This window comes from Erpetoichthys calabaricus, chromosome 10 (assembly GCF_900747795.2).
Source record: "Erpetoichthys calabaricus chromosome 10, fErpCal1.3, whole genome shotgun sequence".
NCBI lineage: Eukaryota > Metazoa > Chordata > Cladistia > Polypteriformes > Polypteridae > Erpetoichthys > Erpetoichthys calabaricus.
The window spans coordinates 77996823-78016950 of NC_041403.2; the positions used below are offsets into that span (position 1 = coordinate 77996823).

General features: G+C 35.8%; 1 protein-coding gene across 2 annotated transcripts in view; it reads right to left on the reverse strand.

Annotated features, from left to right (window-relative positions):
- Nucleotides 1-20128, reverse strand: part of kdm4aa (lysine (K)-specific demethylase 4A, genome duplicate a) — a 91481-nt gene that overhangs the window by 29939 nt on the left and 41414 nt on the right. For both annotated transcript variants that reach the window (XM_051933241.1, XM_028811487.2), the window contains exons 5-11: nucleotides 10814-11007; nucleotides 10658-10707; nucleotides 9893-9996; nucleotides 9515-9652; nucleotides 4334-4566; nucleotides 1778-1965; nucleotides 381-817 (exon numbers count right to left, since the gene is read on the reverse strand). In XM_051933241.1, the coding sequence (XP_051789201.1) occupies nucleotides 381-817; nucleotides 1778-1965; nucleotides 4334-4566; nucleotides 9515-9652; nucleotides 9893-9996; nucleotides 10658-10707; nucleotides 10814-11007 (1344 nt within the window). The remainder of the gene's footprint in view (nucleotides 1-380; nucleotides 818-1777; nucleotides 1966-4333; nucleotides 4567-9514; nucleotides 9653-9892; nucleotides 9997-10657; nucleotides 10708-10813; nucleotides 11008-20128) is intronic.

A 20128-nucleotide genomic window follows, 5' to 3' on the forward strand; every position in this document is an offset into this window, starting at 1 on the left:
CAGCCAATGATGAACAAAAATCCAAAGAATTAAGAGGTGTTCCCAAACTTATTCAAGACTGTAAATGACTACATGAATGAGTGAATAAAAATACAACAAAAATAAATACAACTACCTTTACCATAAATATAAATGACAACACATCATGAGCAATTGTGGCAATGGTACAAAATGAGAATCTAACATATTAAGTTAGGTAGAATGTCAGAGGGAACAGGTAGATTTGAGGCTGCAAATAAATAAACTTAAATACATGGCGAGAACAAACTTGTAACAAATAAGCAAACATTTCTTTTCAATATGTATACCATCTTTTTCACCAACCCTCTCCAATAAACTAAAGCTATTTTTAATTTAATATACTAAAGCATGTTCCTCACCTCTTCCATGTCTGGAGTGTGGACACTGGTTAAAATACTGGACTCCTTACTTTTAGCTATGCTGTCTTCACCAGATTCTTCACATTCCTCCTTAGTATAACTTTGGCCAATTATGGAGTCAGTTGAAATTGAGGTAATATTGGTAGAAAGAGAAGGCTTAGGTGTCATATCAGGCGTCTCTTCAGTTGATAGGTTCTGAAGAAAGGGAGTGTTATTTTCTGACATTTTCTTGCACTTTTCTGATAGGAGTGTCAACATTCCTTCAGTAAAGATGGGCATTGTAGTATCACATTCTTTGGGGGTATCACCAAGTGGAAAATGGTACTCTGAAACTTCAGAGGGAACAATCAGTTCTTTAGTCACAATGTTTTGGACACTGTTCTCATTCTTCAGCTTTACTATATCCTCCTCTTGTATGTTTTCGGTTTTACAAGAATCTAAAAAAATAAAAATATACTAAAATAAATACATAAATACAGGTAAATGTACATTTTACAAACAGGCAGATATTTCACTTTTTACTTTTACAAGGATATACACAAGCCATACGAAAGTGTTGATCCAAAAGAACATAATTTACTAAAGCAATGCAGGAACAGTTTTAAAATGAGACATAAGATTTAAAAATCTGAGACAATTTTTCCCTGTTGGCTTGAAATTAACAGTACAAATTTTAAGAAAACTTTTGGTGAATTTGTACAGTGATGACATTTTACTCCCTTGGCTAGTCTAGCACTTTCTTTAGCAGGATGGGTTCTTGGGTAATTTGCAGTACTTTTTAAAGATACAAATGACACACTACAATGAAACTTGCCTAATCCAGGTTTGAGATTTGATGCCCTCTGCTTCAATAACATTTACTACAAGTAGGACACACGAATGGGCAGTGATCATTCCATAATAGTGAGTTCACAAACTGTCTGAATTTTTTTCCAGGCAATAGGATCACAATTTTAAAATGATCACAGACTGTTCAATGAAGTATTGGAAACTGTTGTAGACATTCTTGTCCCTGTCAGAAAGATCACCCCAATTCTGTACCATGCTGTCACTTCAGCTTGACAAAGATTTCACATACTGAGCATATGCAGTAGACAAAATAATACAATTTGGACTTTTGGTGAATATGTGAAGGAAACTCCTGCCTCTTCTCTGCCTCGACAAAAAAAAAGAAAGAAAACAAAAACACTTTCACTGTTCTGCATAATGCAACTCATACAACTTTTGACATATGTGAATGGAAAGGATCCCTACATCTTATTAAAAACACTCTTTTAGCCAATATTAACTTTTGAATACAATACATACTATGTCAAGTTATGTTAAAGGGACAGTTCATTATACAAACGTAAACAGGTTTCACAAATTGTATGTCTCATTTTACTGAAAGGTACTACCTTTTATGCAAGTATCTTCATCACAGTCCACTTCTGTGGGATTGTCCTGGTGGCTAAATATTATATCCACCTCTTTGGGTACAGCTGGTTCACACTGTAGTGATCCAAATTCTTCTTTGGGCAGTAACTCCTGAGGGACTTCTAAACACACTCTATGTCTTTTTGTCCCAATTCTGTGCTTGGAAACACTAACAAACATTGCAAAAAAATATTTAAATATGTATTAGCCTCTTCCGCCATTTGTACTAATCAAAATATGTCTTCAGCATTTATATGTTATTTGTATAATTATGTTTTCTTATGCAGTATTAAAGCACACTGTTGTCGATGTACAAGATTATTCTGCCACATATAAACCATAACAGCAGATTTTGCACTCTAGCATTTGCTGCTTGACTGCTTTGAATACTGCCATGTAAAGAACCAATTCAGAAGAAGCAAGTCATGTGTGATGATATTACCTTTATAACCATATATTATAATGTCCACATGACACCACACACAAAGACAATTTTTAAAATAAAAATGCTGCCTACTACACACACCATGTATAATATTGTTGTATAAATGTACATCCATGACACTTTTTGAATCTGACTGTACAGCAAAGACATATAGTGCCGGTTACCTAAAGTTCATCACTGTTACAGTTTGCTCCATGATGGGAAAAATAAAAATAATAAAATGAAATTATTTGCCCATATGCAAATAACACATTTGCAAGAAGGAAACTAAACATATCCTATAATGCATGCCACAGAGGAATTTTCTACCAATCTCCATGCAGATTGTGCATTTCCCCAGCAGTTTATGACTATATAGGACTAAACAGTATATGTGCACTGGTTAATACAAACTTGTTGTCTGTGTAAAAGCTTACAAATTTGCCTACGTTTCACAGTAACCCATTTACTGAAATAGCTATATCTGTTACAGCGTAATTGAATGGTAGAGGCAAAACTGGCAAACAGTGGCTGGACACATGGCAGGAAAAGACAGTTCACAACATGAAGAATACAAAATTAAGGCATGTAGTGAGACTGCTTGAAAAGCACAATCAACATTGACATTATGAAAAGGAGAAATATTAATAAAACCAACAGTCTGAATTAATACATATGTACTTTGGGTTGATATTGCAAAGTATAATATCTTACTAAGTTGCTAAACCAGCCAACAGGCCACAAATGTCCTCTTTCCTTTAACAACTTTTCTTTTGCATTAGTTCAACAGCTACTTACTAACCACTATTGCCCAAACATTCTAATTGTCTGTGTTTGGTTTATGCAATTTCCAAATGGACAGTACAGAGAGAAGAATACAACATACCAATAACAAATATAAGCTTAGATACATATCTCTAAGTATAAACATTACAAACCATTAGGGAACGTCTTTCTGTCTCTCCTTTTTAAAACAGTTTATTTCATTACAAGCTTAAAAAAGCGCCCACAGTTAATTTATGTTTTGTTACCTTTGCTAGAACAGCTGAAAAAAATATAATGGAAATGTTCAAGAATAACAGTTACTGTGACAAACTGCCACAAATCCATTCTACTAAACTCATGTAAGTAAAGGAATCATTGGAGAAGTTCTGGTTAGGAGTTTTAGTCACATATGTTTAAGTTATTAATAATACACATTTTCAGGAATGCTAAACTGTTACTGTTTGGTATTTGTTTCTGTGTTAGGTAGTCTACAGAATATCTTCAGTTAATGGAACATACTGCACTAAACAAAGCAGTCAGTAAAACACTGTCACAAAGAAATGCTGAATTTCTCAGCCAGCTAATACAGTATTTTCTCACAATGTACTTGGCTACTATACAAACTGTTTGGTTTAACATATTCAGTATAGGCACTAGGTAAACTGTTAGCTCAGGATGCAACTATTTATTGTTGGACCTGCAATGAATCATAAACAGAACTAGAGTAGTAAAAAAAAAAAAAAAAAAAAAAAAATTTTTGCTGCTAGATAGATTATTATATTGCACCCTTTATGAAACAACGCCAGATTTATGTGTAATATTGTGTGTACTGCTCTCACTGTTTTCACTGAACAGCTCATTGTGCTGTCTGAAGACATCAAAATTTTTACTTAATCAATGTTTCAGAAGTTCAGTAAGGTTACTAAGGCTACTGCATACTTCTGAATAACCCTGTGAAAATAAACAAACAAATAAATGTAATGGATTTGTATACTTTACAGAACTAGCTGTTGTGAATGCCTTATCTGTATCTATAAATAATACATAATATAAATAAAATAAACTAATAAATTCTCTCAGCAATTGACTAAATTAAATTCCCAGTTTCAATAGCTACTGTACCCAATTATTATTGTGTAGCATTTTGGTATTAAGACATCTTCCAATAATTTTTATAGAATATTGTTTTGCTTTCACATCAGACTAATGTGCCCAGCGTTGTTATAAAAAAGGCTAAATTCAATTTTGATAATTACATGTGTCATAAAAAATGAATTCAGGAGATATATTAATGATTACTGATGAAGCTAATTCACTTCTAAACAAAATGCAACAGTTTCCTACATACCTCTTTTTACCGGTCTCTGTATCTTTTGATTCCTCTGTACAGCTTGCAATGGAATTCAGATGTTCATCATTACCTAAATCCTCTTTCATAAACTCGGCTGCTTCTGGGGTGGGTAGTGAGTGATCAATGACAGGATTGTCTTTTCCAGCCTTCCATAGCTTGTAGCGCTCAGGTTGGAATTTCCTTACAAATACGTCCATAGAAATTTTCACCATATCCTTACGACAGGAGCACTGTAACAACACATTAATATTTTGTAAAGACCTTAACATATTTTGTTATAATATATATGCACACATACATAATGTATACACAGACAGACAGCACTTTTATGAATAAAACAACTCACAAGAATGGATTGATCTTGTGAACCTGAGACTACATAGTGCCTGTATCAACTATGTTAAACCACATTAGCTGTATAATAGACAACTGTGTGAAAATACAGTACTAGTCAGCTGAGAAACTGTCAGTCTTTCCTTGCAATAGTGTTTTACCGTTTGCTTTGTTTTAGTGCTGTTTGTTTTATTAACTGAAAGATCTCAACAGACTGATATACATAAACAAATACAAAACATTAATAATAATAATAATTCTTTACATTTATATAGCGCTTTCTCACTACTCAAAGCGCTCTCCACACAGGGAGGACCCGGGAAGCGAACCCACAATCTCCTTACTGCAAAGCAGCAGCACTACCACTGCGCCACATGTGAGGATTAATACATTTTTTAGTAACATTTATTAAGTATGCCTATTGGGGTGAAGGGCTATGCTAAACACTGAACCCACCGTGCATATTACACTACTGATTTAGATTTTTATGAAGCAGCTTTTAATGTTTTGGGTAATGTTGAATACATGGATTTCACTTTTTCACAAGGTATTGGAACCTCAGCCCTGCAAAGAACTGGGAATGACTGTATAAGCAGAAAAATAATTATCAACACTACTCAAGTAACGCAAAAAACCCACCAGATGTTGCCAAAATTGATTACAAAGATTTAAGTTGCGTTAGGAACTGGATATGTATACAGCAATATTCTATTAAAATTATCTCTCTATTATAAAAAAAAAATCTTGGAAGGAAGACCAGGGAGACGAGATGTGATCTTCTCAGAAGACACTTAAGACTCGCGAGACGAAAGAGATTGGCCACGGAGCGTCTCACGGGACCTTAAACATGAGACTTGGTGCCAAGAGATTGCCCCAGGACCTTCTCGCGGGGACATTGAACATAAGATTCTTGCAAGTCATGCACTACTTACAACCATTTTCAAATAAGACCAGGGTCATCAAAACTCTCAGTCGTGTAAAGGCTTTTAGCAGACACAGATCCTGTGCTCTCAGCTCATATAAAGCGTATAAGGACAATACATTCTAGATGAAAACGTCAATGACTAAGCGAAGAAGAAAGAGCAGCGCAGGGAAAAGAGACCCAAAAGCATTGGAGAGAAAAAAAATGCAGGTAAGAGATTATGAAAGCAGTGGATTTCAAAAAGCTCAAAAAAAAAAAAAACATTGGAGCGATACACATGCACAGAAAGCTAAAGAATATGAACGCAGTAATATTCGAAAGTATAAAAAAAAAGATGGTAAAGATCGCATTAACGTAAACAAACGGAAATTACTACTCGAAAAAAGGGAAAATAATCTTCATGGACCAGGTGTAATTGAAAAAATAGCATTACAAAGTGAGGTCAGAATAAAAGACCAAGAGTAGAAAACAAAGTAAATCATCATAAAGAGGTTCAAAAACGAGGGGGCGAAACACATGCAGAGCTGATTAGAGATAATGAAAACAGTGGAAATCAAAAGACACAAAAAAACGTAGGAGCGATACACATGCAGAGCAAGTTACAGAATATAAAAGCAGAAAAATTCTAAAGTATCAAAAAAATGATAGTAAGATTGCATTAGCACAAACAAAGAGAAATCATTACTCAGTGAAATAACGGAAAGGCGAATAGAGATCTATATACATAGGTGATATGTCAGAAGTATGGAAATATTTTAAGGCTTTGAAGTTTAAGTCAGAGACTAATTCATGTTGCCATCAGGGAAAAGTAGTGTTTCTACACAATGAGGAGGCATAAGAATTAAAATATTTGATGTCTGGGGAAAGTGAAACCCATAAACAGTCAGTCAAGTCAGTCATTTCACAACCCGCTATATCCGAATACAGGGTCACAGGGGGTCTGCTGGAGCTAATCCCAGCCAGTACAGGGTGCAAGTCAGGAACAAACCCTGGGAAGGGTGCCAGCCCACCGCAGAATCCACAAACACTACAGGCAAAATATACGATTCTACAATAATCTTTTCACCTTCGCATCATTCAATGCTCAAAATGTAGATTTACACAACAATGAACCATATGCTATGAGAATCTGTGGTCCTGCAACAATTAAAGCAACGTCAAGTTTAATTTCAAAGAAACCATAATTTGGTCAGGAGTATATTTATGATCACGGAGAAGTGATGCAAATTTTAACAGGTGAAAATAAAGGTAATGTAGTATATATTCCGCAAATAACATTAGACACCAAAGGAGACCTTGATATACCATTCATATTAAAATGTTTACAGTTTCCCGTGAGAATAGCTTTTACTTTCGAAAAAGTCGGATTATTTATTAGAGAAAAAGAAACAATATTCACTCACGGGCAGTTATATGTTGAGTTGTCATGATGTAAGTCCCAAAACAAAATTCAATGCGATCTTGAAGAAAAGGTAATTCCAAATATTGTTTTTACTGAAGCTTTAAAGTAAATGCAAATAATGAAATTGAAACATTTCCAAAGAAAAAAAACAAGCTTTTAAAATTGTATATCCGATTAACCAAACACAGGGGTTGGCGAGCAAAGCAAGCAGGGGGCACAGCCCCCTAGTACTTTAAATAAAATTATCAGTTGATAGTTCTGACCAAAAAGAACAGTCCTGTCTCCCTTTCTTGTCACTCTGTAGATCTCAGACCATAAACAGAACACCAGATCATGTCATTTGCAGAAATTCTTAGGTGATTCTGCACTTACAGGGTGTATTGCTAAGGGGGATAAGACAGAGTATGTAACCTAGGTGGAGAACCTTGTTTCTTGGTGCAAAAAGAATTGTCTGCTACATACTATTAGCATAACCAAGGAAATGGTTATTGACTTTCACCACACCAAAAAGCCTCTATGTCTGGTCACCATACAGGGAGAAGATGTAGAGGTGGTGCACTCCTACAGGTACTTGGGGGTCCACATCAGTGACAGGCTGGACTAGTCTCCTAACACAGTGGAACTACTGTATATAAGAAAAGGCAGAGCAGGCTCTTTTTTCTTAGGAGATTACACTGATCCCATGCTATATTGTGGTTCAGCTATCGCGCCCCCGCTACATTGCTGATTTATTATTAGTACTAGGGGGCTCTGACCCCTGCTTGCTTCGCTCGCCCACCCCTGGGTTTGGTTTACAGGATAAACAATTGTAGTACTAGGGTGTTGCACCGTGTTAGCCATTATGAATGTAGAGAAAATGACACCTTTTATTGGCTAACTAAAAAGATTACAATATGCAAGCTTTCGAGGCAACTCAGGCCCCTTCTTCAGGCAAGATGTAAACAATTTAAAGAGATTGTTATTTTCATGGGAATTGTTACATATGCATTATTTTCAATTTTACTTTAAAACTTTTGTGAAAACAATATTTGTCCTTTATTTCCTGCCCCGGGCATGGTTAAATCTCTTTCTCGCGGAACATAATGCTGCTCACGTTGTGAAGGGGGAGGGGTCTGAATGCACGCTAAAGAGTTCAGCTGCTGTCTTGCTGCTGCTGCTGGCCAGCTGTGTGTTGTGCTTGTCGCACTTTGCGTCAATCACTTAAAAGCCTGTACAGCAGGTGTCCTTTTGCCACTTCGCGTCTCTGCCGGTAGCGTTCTGATGGAGGAGGCGGGGGTGGGTGGTGGGTGTGAGGGCTGATCGCACGCTAAGGAGAAGTGCTCAGATCATCTGCTGGCTTGATGCAGCTGGCAAGCTGCATGTTCTGCTTGTCGTTGTTTTAAGAGCTCGGAGCACCTGAAGTTTGTCTGCCAAAAGCATTCCAACAACTGCGAGGTTAGATGTCAGTGAACTTGTTTTAAATTGCTTGTAAGTAGGGCGTGACGTGCAAAAGTCACAGTTTCACGGGTTTTGCTTCCTAAGGTTGTAATGTCTAGTCTTGCATGTCATCAAAGTGTCTCTCCAAGATGATCTGGTCTCGATCGCTTTGCTCAAAACCCCCGGAGGCGTGCTACGCTCCTGCCACTTCGCATCTCTCCCGCTCGCATTGTGAAGGGGGGAGCTGAATGCATGCTAAGCAGAAGTGGATGGATCAGCTACTGGCTTTGTGCTGCTTCTGCCAAGATGCCTGTTCTGCTTATCGCTCTGCGTGTCGTTCATTTAAAAGCCTGTACAGCAGCTATCCTTCTGTCTCACTGCCTTGTCTTGCGTGACGTTAAAATGTCCCTCGCTGGATGTCAAATTGTCTTCTGAGAAGATCACGCCTCGTCTCCCTGTCAAGATTTTTTTTTTTTTTTTATAATAGAGACATCCACATATCATATGTGTTTACAAAGTGTGTTTTAATAGGTTTACATGTGTTTAAAGCGTGTGGGAGGGGTATATTAAGGCTTAAACTATAAAAAAAAAAATGTTTATTTATATGGTCTTTCTATATTGCGGATTTTCACCTATCGCTGATGGGTCTGGAACATAACTTCAGCGATAGGCAGGGGATCACTATACATTCCTTTAATGTGGGTGGTGACATCACATCTTCTACAACTATGTAATGGTCAAAGCAATTTTGTACATTATGATGTGCTGGGCTAGTGCCATCACTTCAAGAGAGGCCCACGTAATCAACAAGCTAATTAAAAAGGCAGGCACAGTTAAGGGATGCACTCTGGACCCCCTGAAGGTAGTAGCAAAGGACAGAATGAAAACAAAACTGAGTACCATTATGAACAATGCTACACATACTCTCTCTCACACACTAACACCGAGTAGTTTCAGCAATGAAAATGCATATATTCATTATTATATATTCATATACATACAGTATATACATACACACAAACATACAGACATTAATGCACAAATATACAAAGTAATTTATAAAGATTCCCCTAAGGTACTGTTACTTGAGAATAATTTTTCTTACCAGGATTGCCTGCTTTCCATATTCAATCCATCGTCTAGTTGCAAAATTGGTTGATTCTGCACAGTTGAAGCCATGGTTAAAACCAGCATGATAACCATAAGGAAATGTGATCATAAATTCTCCAGCCTCCTGAGTGATCTGTTTATAATCAACATCAATAGGCATATTGTTTATTGCCTAAAAAAGTTCTTTTTAATGCTTAAAGATTTGCAAGAATAAGATCAACACTTACAGTATTTCATAATACTCCATGCACACACCTAAAAATGCCATTCTTACTCTCTCTCAATCTCTTTACAGAAAGATATTCAAAATCAAAAAGACAAAGTCAGAGCCAAAAAAATAAACCCAAGAAACAACACTTTGGTTTATGTATACCTTATCAAAAGGAATTCCATACTTCTTTAAAATAGATGGTGAGATAAGTGTCATTTTGTGCCTCAGAAAAGCTTCGCAGTTTTGTGAGCTTCCAGGGAAAAAACCTTAAAAAATAAGTAAACAAATAAATACATACATACAGGCTGAAGCTGCTCTTTTAACCAATCACTATTCAATAATTATGACTGAATAATTAAGGAAACAAAACTGCAAACTGTGAACAAAGTATAGATGTGTGGTGGGTAATTTACTTCTACGTAAATTTTTTACATATACAAACATACACACACACACAAACTAAGATTCAAGAATTTAAAATTATTTTGTGTAACTTTAGAATGTTTATACAACAGAATCAATGAGGCAACATAAACAAAATAGCAAATTTGGGGATATATGTACATGCTCTAATAGGTTTTAGAGGGTGCTTTATCCTTCTTCATAGCCATTTTATATTTCTACCTGCTGAATTTATTTTGAAGTAGGAATAGTTAAAACAAAAAACCAACCACTTCACATTAATTTACACAACTACACAGCTACTGGACTGGGCCATGATACAATAGTTTTAAGAAGGATTTCTTTTAACTACATAAAATACTGATCACATCAAAACAATTATCTTATATAAAAGCACTTGATCATTCAATAAAACCACTTGATCATTCAAAATTGCCAATTTTTTCTTAATTCGTAACAACTGCATTAATATAACATACTGTATAACCATGACAACAATGTCACTGTAGCAGTTTAAGAATATACCTTTAGCCAGACGCTCTAATCTTTTACCATGTTCTGGAGGAACAGTGTACCTGTTTTAAAAAGAGACATATACAAGTCAACAAATATTATATTAAACATACAATTCACCATATATTATAATCCAAAATGTAAAGCACAAAAGGAGTGGATTTTTACCATGATTTAGGCTCTCCAAAGTGCAAATAATTTATACTGTAAAGGTCCATGTCTTCAGTATGCCAAGCAAACGTTGTCTTCCACATGCCAAAGTAAAGATATGGTGTGTTGACACCCTCAATAGTAATTCCACTCTCTTTTTCCACCGTATCAAGAATTGTATTTAAACGTCCAATGTTCCATTCATTGATGTCCTAAAATCATTCAAGATGGAAAACAAAATCAGTCAAAGCATTAATGACTGCTATTTCAGTAATTGTAAGAATAACATATGTTTCAATGATACAGTTCACTAATTTTAAATTTTTTCAAAAAAAATTGTTCTCATACATTTCAGTCATAAATGCAACAAGACACTGTGATATGTAGTATTTCCTGAAAAATGTTCACAAACAAAGGAAAACAATACTCCTCTAAACTAGAGGTGGGCGGTATGACCAAAATTCTGTATCACGGTATTTTTCTAAATTCTGCCGGTTTCACGGTATTAGACGGTATTTTTTCCCCCATGCATGAGTGGATGTTAACCACATTTTCCACCGCAATTACTGCAGTAGACTGGCTAAGAATAACCTATTAAGACTGTTATGAGAATTGTACATCGTACAAAAAGACATTTTATTGTGCACAAGTATTAATCCAGGTTTGCATGGCCCCATAAAGTGATAGTTTTCAAGGGGGTGGCACTAAAGAGAAGGAATCACATTGCATCACAGATGCAGTCAAAATATAGAACCTTTTAATTGAACAAATTTTGCAAAAGCTTAAACTATGATTTTGACAACATATTTTCAACCATCCAAAGAGGCATTTAGACTTAGTAAAATATCCAGAGGTGTTTGTCAAAAGTTGGATTGCACTGAACACGTCTTAGAAAGGGAATAAATAGTAAATATTTTTTGTAAACCAACTACACTTTCTGTTAATGTTAACAATCTCTGTCCACTGACACGTTAAAGTGACTTTTTAAACAATTTTACCATCATTAAACTAATAAATAATAACAATAAAATACATAATAGTATTACTGATAGTTGCACCATTACTTCAAGGCTTCAAGCCCAGGTGCATTACACAGTATTCACCAAATTAAAATAAAATAAAACAAGTACAACTTGGTGATGACATCTTACCAACTGTACCATCATTTAGGCAAACTGCATTAATATGGACCTTGCGTCAAGCTAAGCTATATACATAAATAATAGAACTGCAACTTGCATTTATAATGCTGTTTGTGGTATAGCCCTATGGAAGTGCATTAGGGCCACTGTGAAGAAAAAAAAATATGGATATGGAAGAAAAAAACAAACTATATGTCGAGAATAAATTCGACATGTTGACTTTATTCTCGACATTTCCACTGTGAAGAAAAAAAAAATATGGACATGGAAGAAAAAAACAAACTATATGTCGAGAATAAATTCGACATGTTGACTTTATTCTCGACATTTCCACTTTAATGTTGACGCTTATGTCAAGATTAAAGTCAACATTTCCTCTTTATTCTCATAGTTTATTTTATAATTAAAGTAGAATGTTGTAAACTAAACTTCATCCTAAAATCAATGTTTAATTTACTAGATTTTCTCAAACCCCGTCATAAGTTAATGCAGCACATCAAATACTTTGTGTTAAGTGTTCCCCGACCCAGTCGTTAATCACTACGCTTCTTAAACTGACTTTCTCCGCACTAAGAGCAGGCGCCTGCAGCAATCACCACACAGAATCCATTCACTTCCATGATATTCCTGCTCTCTACCAAAACCCCAGTTCCTATCTTTCCTTTTTCTTTCTCCACATTACCAATCACCACACGATAAACGTCTTTGTGAAATTAAAACTAGTTATTAACTTAGCCGACGGAGTGTTCAGAACTTTAAAAATATCTTCGTTATACATGTTTAATTATGCCATCCATTCAGAGTTGCGCACATCTCTGAACGAGTTGCCAGCACATCGCAGGATGAATATGAGCAAAACATACACTAGCAAGTACAAAAACAAGTACAATTTGGCTTGCAGTATTATCCAGTAGTGTAGAAACAGTATTTACACATCTGACCTTTTAAAACTAAAGTATCTCCAGGCGACGGAATTGACTCCTTTTTTTCGGCAAAAGTTCTTCTGTTCAACTTTACTTTTAGTTCAGTTTCGGAATGCTCTCTGTCCATTTTCACCGCGCGGCATACCTATGCTATGGCCCACTATTTGGTGGTGTAGCAGTGAAAAAGAGCCCTAGTGCAACAAATCTGTGTTTAGTGGTGTAGCAGTGAAAAAGGTCCCCACTTGAACAGTTTCCCACTGCGCCACGTTCCGAACGTCGTTTAGGCAATTTACACCGGTGTTGCGGTATAAGAAAAATCCATATCATTAAAAAAAATAAAAAACGGTTTTCCGTATGAACCGGTATACCGCCCAGCACTACTCTGAACTACCAAAAAAAAAAAAAAACTGAAAAATGTTCACAAACAAAGGAAAACAATACTTCTCTGAACTACCAAAAAAAAAACTATATAAAGTTAAAAATGTCTGTTAATGAGTGTGCCTGTCTACACATCACAAAGGAATGGCCCAACTGATTTACATAAAATTTGCTTGGTATGTGTATTCATCTTGGTCCTTGGTCCTTTTCCCAACCCCAGTACTCTGGGAGTCAGTTCAGGGGCAGCTTTATAAAGAGAACAAATGACTTGTAAATCATTACCTTAATGAGGCCTCACCAGTCAACATCCTGGACATGACAGAAGGAAATTCAAACGTACCCGGCAACAGTCAGAGTACCAGTTTCAAAAAGGTGAAAATGCATACAAGAACTGCAAATCCTTCTCTGCTAAAGTGCGCTACAGTCACATCTAGAATACTGGTGAATATTTATTCAGATTTCAATGAGTTTGGGGGAGGTTTCTTGACATCACCCTGCTTTCTCATTTTTCCCTTTACTGCATTTTATTTAATCTTCTTCTACATTAAATCCATTGTAAAGGCTAATTTAATGATTGCTTCTTTGAATTTTCAGTGTCTAAGCTCAAATGTGAAAACGGATACAGTTTTGGATTTTCTTCAGCATACAAGGGCAGATACTTTTCTCTAAAAGGAGACCAAGCTGTTGGGGAGTGATGTGTCCAGAACTTGTAACAGGTACTTCAAGAAGGTGGCCTCTGCTGCCTACAGGAAACATGCTGTGGCTATTTACAGATTAATATTTTTGCCTCTGGTTTTGATGACTTTGGTAGTTTCTATTATGCACTTAGACACTTGTTTGCCTACATTTTCCTACTTGTAGATTTTTCCTGACTTCGTTTATTATTCTGAATCATATTATGTGATATCATCTACTCTTGCATTTTGCTCTGTACTTGTAATATTACTAATATTAAACTGAGGATAATTGTGTTCTGTTCTGTGTATTGACACCCCTTTTTTGACACCAACTGCACACCCAACCTACCTGGAAAGGGGTCTCTCTCTAAATTACCTTTCCCAAGGTTTCTTCAATTTGTTTCCCCTACAAGGGTTTTTTGTCTTCTTATAGAGTCAAAGCTGGGGGCTGTCAAAAGACAGGGTTCGGTAAAGCCCAACGAGGCACTCCTTGTGTGATTCTGGGCCATACTAAAATAACTTGTATTGATTACCTAGAAGAAGCTATTTGCTTTATGGATAATCGCTGCTGAAATTGCCTTTGGCTCTTGCTGGAAATCTCCCGATTCTTTTTCTGTCTAGAAGTCTACCTTTCTTAATTTGATGTTTCTATAGTTGTCAGTGGCAAGGATTAAAGGGGCATCTACCTCACATATTGATAAATGGACAGACATTGTACAGCTGGTCCAAGTATGGATGTACCTAGCTCCGAGCCACAACCCCAATCCTCAGGTCTTCTTCTCTGTAATGGGGTTGATGCTGTGTTGTTCCTCATGGGGTGACAGGTATTTGCTAGGTATTTCAATAAAAATATTAAAAAAATAAAATCAGATTTCAGCCTGGTTTGGTCAGTAAAGCTTTTTATATCTTGGGGTACTGTTCAACCCTGCAACAGCTTCTTGCTGATGTTTATCAGCCAGATAAAGGAACTGCATTTAGATTATATAGACAGTTATGTGTTTGTGTCATGCTTGGAATGTTTTGGTTGTACAGCTGATTGTGGTCCTTATTTGTCTCCTTTGTGTTTTGTTATACTTGTCATTTTATCCAAATTCCTCTTGGATGCATTTGCCTACATACAGGGCAGAGTTTCTCGCACAGCAGAATTTTAGACTGGGAAATTCTTGAACTTGAATGTAGTCCTTTGAACAAAAGAGTAGTGTATTTAATAAACATTGCTAATAAAAATTACTATTTATGTAGCAGATGTCTCTTTCTAAAGCAACTTGCACAGCAAGTAATAATAAAAAATATACTTCAAAAGATTAAAAAAAGTTTAAAAAATTGTAAAAAATACAATATGAAAATAAATGTATTTTGAAATGTGACAGTAAATAAAAACAATGTTATGTTCGCATAATGTTTCATTAAATATATTTTTGCTGCTTATTTCTTTATTGTTTTTGATGATTTCTTATTTATAAATCAATTGCACCACACGCAACAAGAAATATAGAATGAAACCGTGTTTTGATTAAATATTCGGTCACCAAGGGACACATTGTAACTCCAAAAGAGCAGCAACGCTAAATGAGTGGTGCCACCGCAATGCTACCCACTATGCAAAAGTGCTGGGCTATTTATTATTTAGTAGGATGAGTAACAAGTCCTTTTTCATAATCTAGTAATACAGAATGTGTGGGAGTGTGTCTGTCCAGTGTGCAAATCTACAGTTAACCCTACTGCATCTATGCCAAATTATCCACAGATTCCCCATTTGTACAAGGGAAACACCATATATAGGCCATATTACTTTCCGAAATTCAGTTTGTGCTTCCACTTAGGAATGCCATGTATTCAATACCAATACCAGTGAAAATTTATGATACTCAATACCGTTGGATAACACAGCAAAAACAGAAATCTCATTCAAAGGCTTTTATTAAAGTACTGTACTTCCATTTATTAGTGAACAATATTGTGTTTTTTTAATATAACACAGTATAAAATACATAAATATTAACAGTAACAGCAGCTTTAAAATACTGACATATTCATCAAGTAGTTACCCAACTATCACTTAAGTAAACTTGTGTTGGCATTCATAAGTGGCAAAATATAATGGAAGACAGGAGTATGTTTATAATAGATTTATAATTTCGGGCAGTGTTCAGCATAGGGTTCTAAAGAATATGTCATGAACTACATTATTTATCTTAGCATTTGCACATTCTAAATTTAATCTCTGACTTTTTCTGTCCAGTAACTGAAAACTGTTGCTTAATATCGTGCTAAATATAACAATTCAAACATTGTTATGTAAATTTAGTTGAATTAGTGAATTCCAACACAATGACAGATATTTCCATTTAAACCAACTGTTTCAGGTGGTGTTTGTAACACGTTGTTAAGTCTAGTTTATCTGAGAACCAATTGGTTAGGTTTGCAATATTTGCTCTGGTAAGGTTTATATTTAAATAACTTGCTGGTCAAATGTATTACTAATGAGTAATATTTAATTGGTCAAATTAATTCAAAGTTCAAATGTCAGAAACTCAAACTTGTCAGTTTTACATTACTCCTTTATTTCAGAACACCTGTTAAACAGCATTTGTTTTGCTGTTTTCAAGTTTGTTATTTCTCATGTCTGTGTACAGATCAAGAAAGTGAAAAATTGCTTGTGCTGTTACCTGTACTCAATAAATTTGAAACTGTGCGACATCATTACATTCTTCAGCATATCATTTAAACATATGATGTGCTTTCAATTAAAGGTTATACTAATTAATGATTCAGCCTTCAAATGAGATAAATTTAGTGTTTGGAGATTTGTATTTACCAATGAAGACTGCTTTGTCTTTCTAATCATGTGTTTCGGCGATGTCTCAGTTAACACAGCACATCTCATATTAATGGTGAGATGTGCCTTGTCCTTCGAAGCATTTAAACACTAAAAAAAATTTGTTATTAGCACATAGTGTTGACCATGGTGTAGACAAGACAAATAGCCATTTCGTTTTTGCATCTTGACTCTTGCTACGACTGTTGTTAACGCTGGCAGTCCTACAACATCCCACAGTGCTATATGCGTAGCTGGATATCTGTGTAAGTCACACCCCAGAGAGACCTCAAACTGTATATGCCAGTTAGAAAATAGACAGATTGAAATCTATAAAAGTCCTCACTGCAATCAGAGAATGAATGTAAAGCTTCTGTTCATTTATCGGGACTACACAGAACCCTATTTAAAAGCAATTAATCTGTTAATTAATAATAATAATAATACATTAATAATAACTAATTTGTTGGAGTTAAAATCTACAGCCAGTGAGGCACACAAGAACACATCAGGAGCATGGTTACATGTGTAAAAAGGGTGTAAGAGGAATGCACACCATTTCCCTTTTGTTCAATAATATATTTCTCACTTCTTCTTGTTCATTGATCCTGCTGACTAACTGTGAATCTCCTTCCATGCACCCATACATTTGCAAAGTTAATGAACTACTACAGTCACTGACCGTAACATAGTGGAATGGTGTGCTCCATGGTGGTACTTTTAAGTTGTTCCTTATGGGACAAAGTTAATTATTTCATGACATAGAAAACTGAACAACAGCCTGGTATTTGCGGACTTGGGATTCCACATCAATGAAAGGATGACTGGTCTCATACCTCAGAGGAACTACGGTTTATAAGAACAGGCTCTTGTTTTCTTTAAGAGACTGTGTTCCTTTAATGTAGCAACAAAGGAGATAATTAAAACAAAACTGAGTGCAATTATGAATGCTACTGCACATCCTCTCTCTGACAATACTAACACTGAATACAGAAACACTGTTAGAGCTCATTTATACCAACAACAATACGTCTGAATAATACTGTACTGTGACTCTAACTGCCAAGTCAGAATTTCTTATTTCTTTTTAATTTTCTTCTATTTTAGTCATTTTGGTGTGTGTTCAGAATACTACAAAAATAAATAAAATGAATATGTATTTATATACTTCTATAAACACACACTTCTGTAAAAAGCCAAATCCCTCCACTGGGAACAAATAAAGTTTTCTTTATGTCAATGATGAAAATGATAAGTAAGCTACAGAAAAGTAGCTTTACAAGCAAGACAAAACATTTAAGTGGCAAAGAAAAACTTTGTGAATGTTATAACAAGTGCATTAGCACTAAAGAGGACTGTGCTGAAACATAAAGCATTTTGGGGTTTATTGGCAGTTCAATGTTATTTTTGCTAGTTTAATCACAACAGAAGACTCTCTCTAAATAATAACCGACACATATTTAATTAAGTTTTTATGACATTAGTCAACAGAATATGGCTCCTTAAAGTCTAAGTAAAAACAGATCTCTGCAAAGTGATATAAATTATATTAAAAATAAATAATCTATACTAATAAAAGGCAAAGCCCTCACTGACTGACTGACTGACTGACTGACTCATCACTAATTCTCCAACTTCCCGTGTAGGTAGAAGTCTGAAATTTGGCAGGCTCATTCCTTACAGCTTACTTACAAAAGTTAGGCAGGTTTTATTTCGAAATTCTACGCGTAATGGTCATAACTGGAACCTGTTTGACTGACTCACTCATCACTAATTCTCCAACTTCCCGTGTAGGTAGAAGTCTGAAATTTGGCAGGCTCATTCCTTACAGCTTACTTACAAAAGTTAGGCAGGTTTTATTTCGAAATTCTACGCGTAATGGTCATAACTGGAACCTGTTTGACTGACTCACTCATCACTAATTCTCCAACTTCCCGTGTAGGTAGAAGGCTGGAATTTGGCAGGCTCATTCCTTACAGCTTACTTACAAAAGTTAGGCAGGTTTCATTTCGAAATTCTACGTGTAATGATCATAACTGGAACCTGTTTTTTGTCCATATACTCTAATGGAGGAGGCGGGAACGAAGGTAAATGACGTTAATTGTTGACTGTCTTTTAATACTGTGTAAGCATACATATTAACACGTGCAATTAAACGTGTGCATTTACGGGGTGATTTCTCAGGCTTAAAAGCTCGCCTTTTATTAAAAAGGTAAATGCAAACTCTTTTCATTCTGAAGGGCACAAACCACGTTAGATTTCAGCCGTTAAACGCGCAAAAATGTCAGTACACCAGATAAATAAGCGCAACATATTATCAGTTGTATTGTATGCTTACAATACATATAGAAATGTGATAATCGTTAACTAATATTATGGGATGGTGTTTTTCGACTTGCGCCTTGATTTAAACGATTGCATGTCTTGGTGGGTTTGCGTAGCTTATTGTCAATATCTTTACACCTCTTTTTAAGACTTAATTTAAAAAGGTTTTCTTTTCTTCTTAATTAAAATTTAAAAGCAATACTTCACCGCTGCGAAGCCCCTCTAGCGCTGACGTCCGACGTTCGATTACCGTAAGCGAATGCAATGAGTGTGTACGCCTGATGAGCCAAGAATAAGGGGGAAACAGGTGTCGCGTACTCTTTGCATTATTTGACAGTAAAACTATTTTCATCCATTCTATGATCTGCTTCTCACAACTGAAGGCACCGTGGCTGATGTTACCTGACTTGCTGGCCAACCATAAGCGTTACCTGGTAGGTAACCACCCACTCACTTCACTCCAATACGGGAATCGAACCTCGGACGTCAGCGCTAGAGGCGAAGTCCCTAAAATTGCGCCACGGCGTGTGGTTCGTTTATTTGACAGCATGTAGATCGGGGTAATTACATTCATGCCATTCGTAGTCTGATTCACAATCTGATTGTATGGGTGGTTACCTACCAGGTAACGCTTATGGTTAGCCAGCAAGTCATCTCGAAGTGATCACTCGAGTGAACGCAGCTTCACAAAAAAACAGATCCTTAACAAACTGTTATTGGTATATTTTCCCTCAATTTTAAAAGGTTTTCTTTTCTTCTTAATAAAAATTTAAAAGCAGTACTTCACTGGTGCGAAGCGCGGGGATTTGAGCGACTGACGCATACAGACATATTCATGAGTGCAGGTACTTCGGAAAGAAAGCACCGTGTAAACCTAAACTTTAAATTAAGTTCATAGACCTACAAAAGTTTGCCATTGATTTGAGGCAAGATTGCTTTTCTCATGTACAACTATACGTTGCATTCTTAACAGTAAGCTTGCACGGCTTGGTCATATTACAACCTGAGTGCTGAACTGGCAACGTCGTATACAAACAGAACTATAACAATCGTAATAAACAAACAAAAAA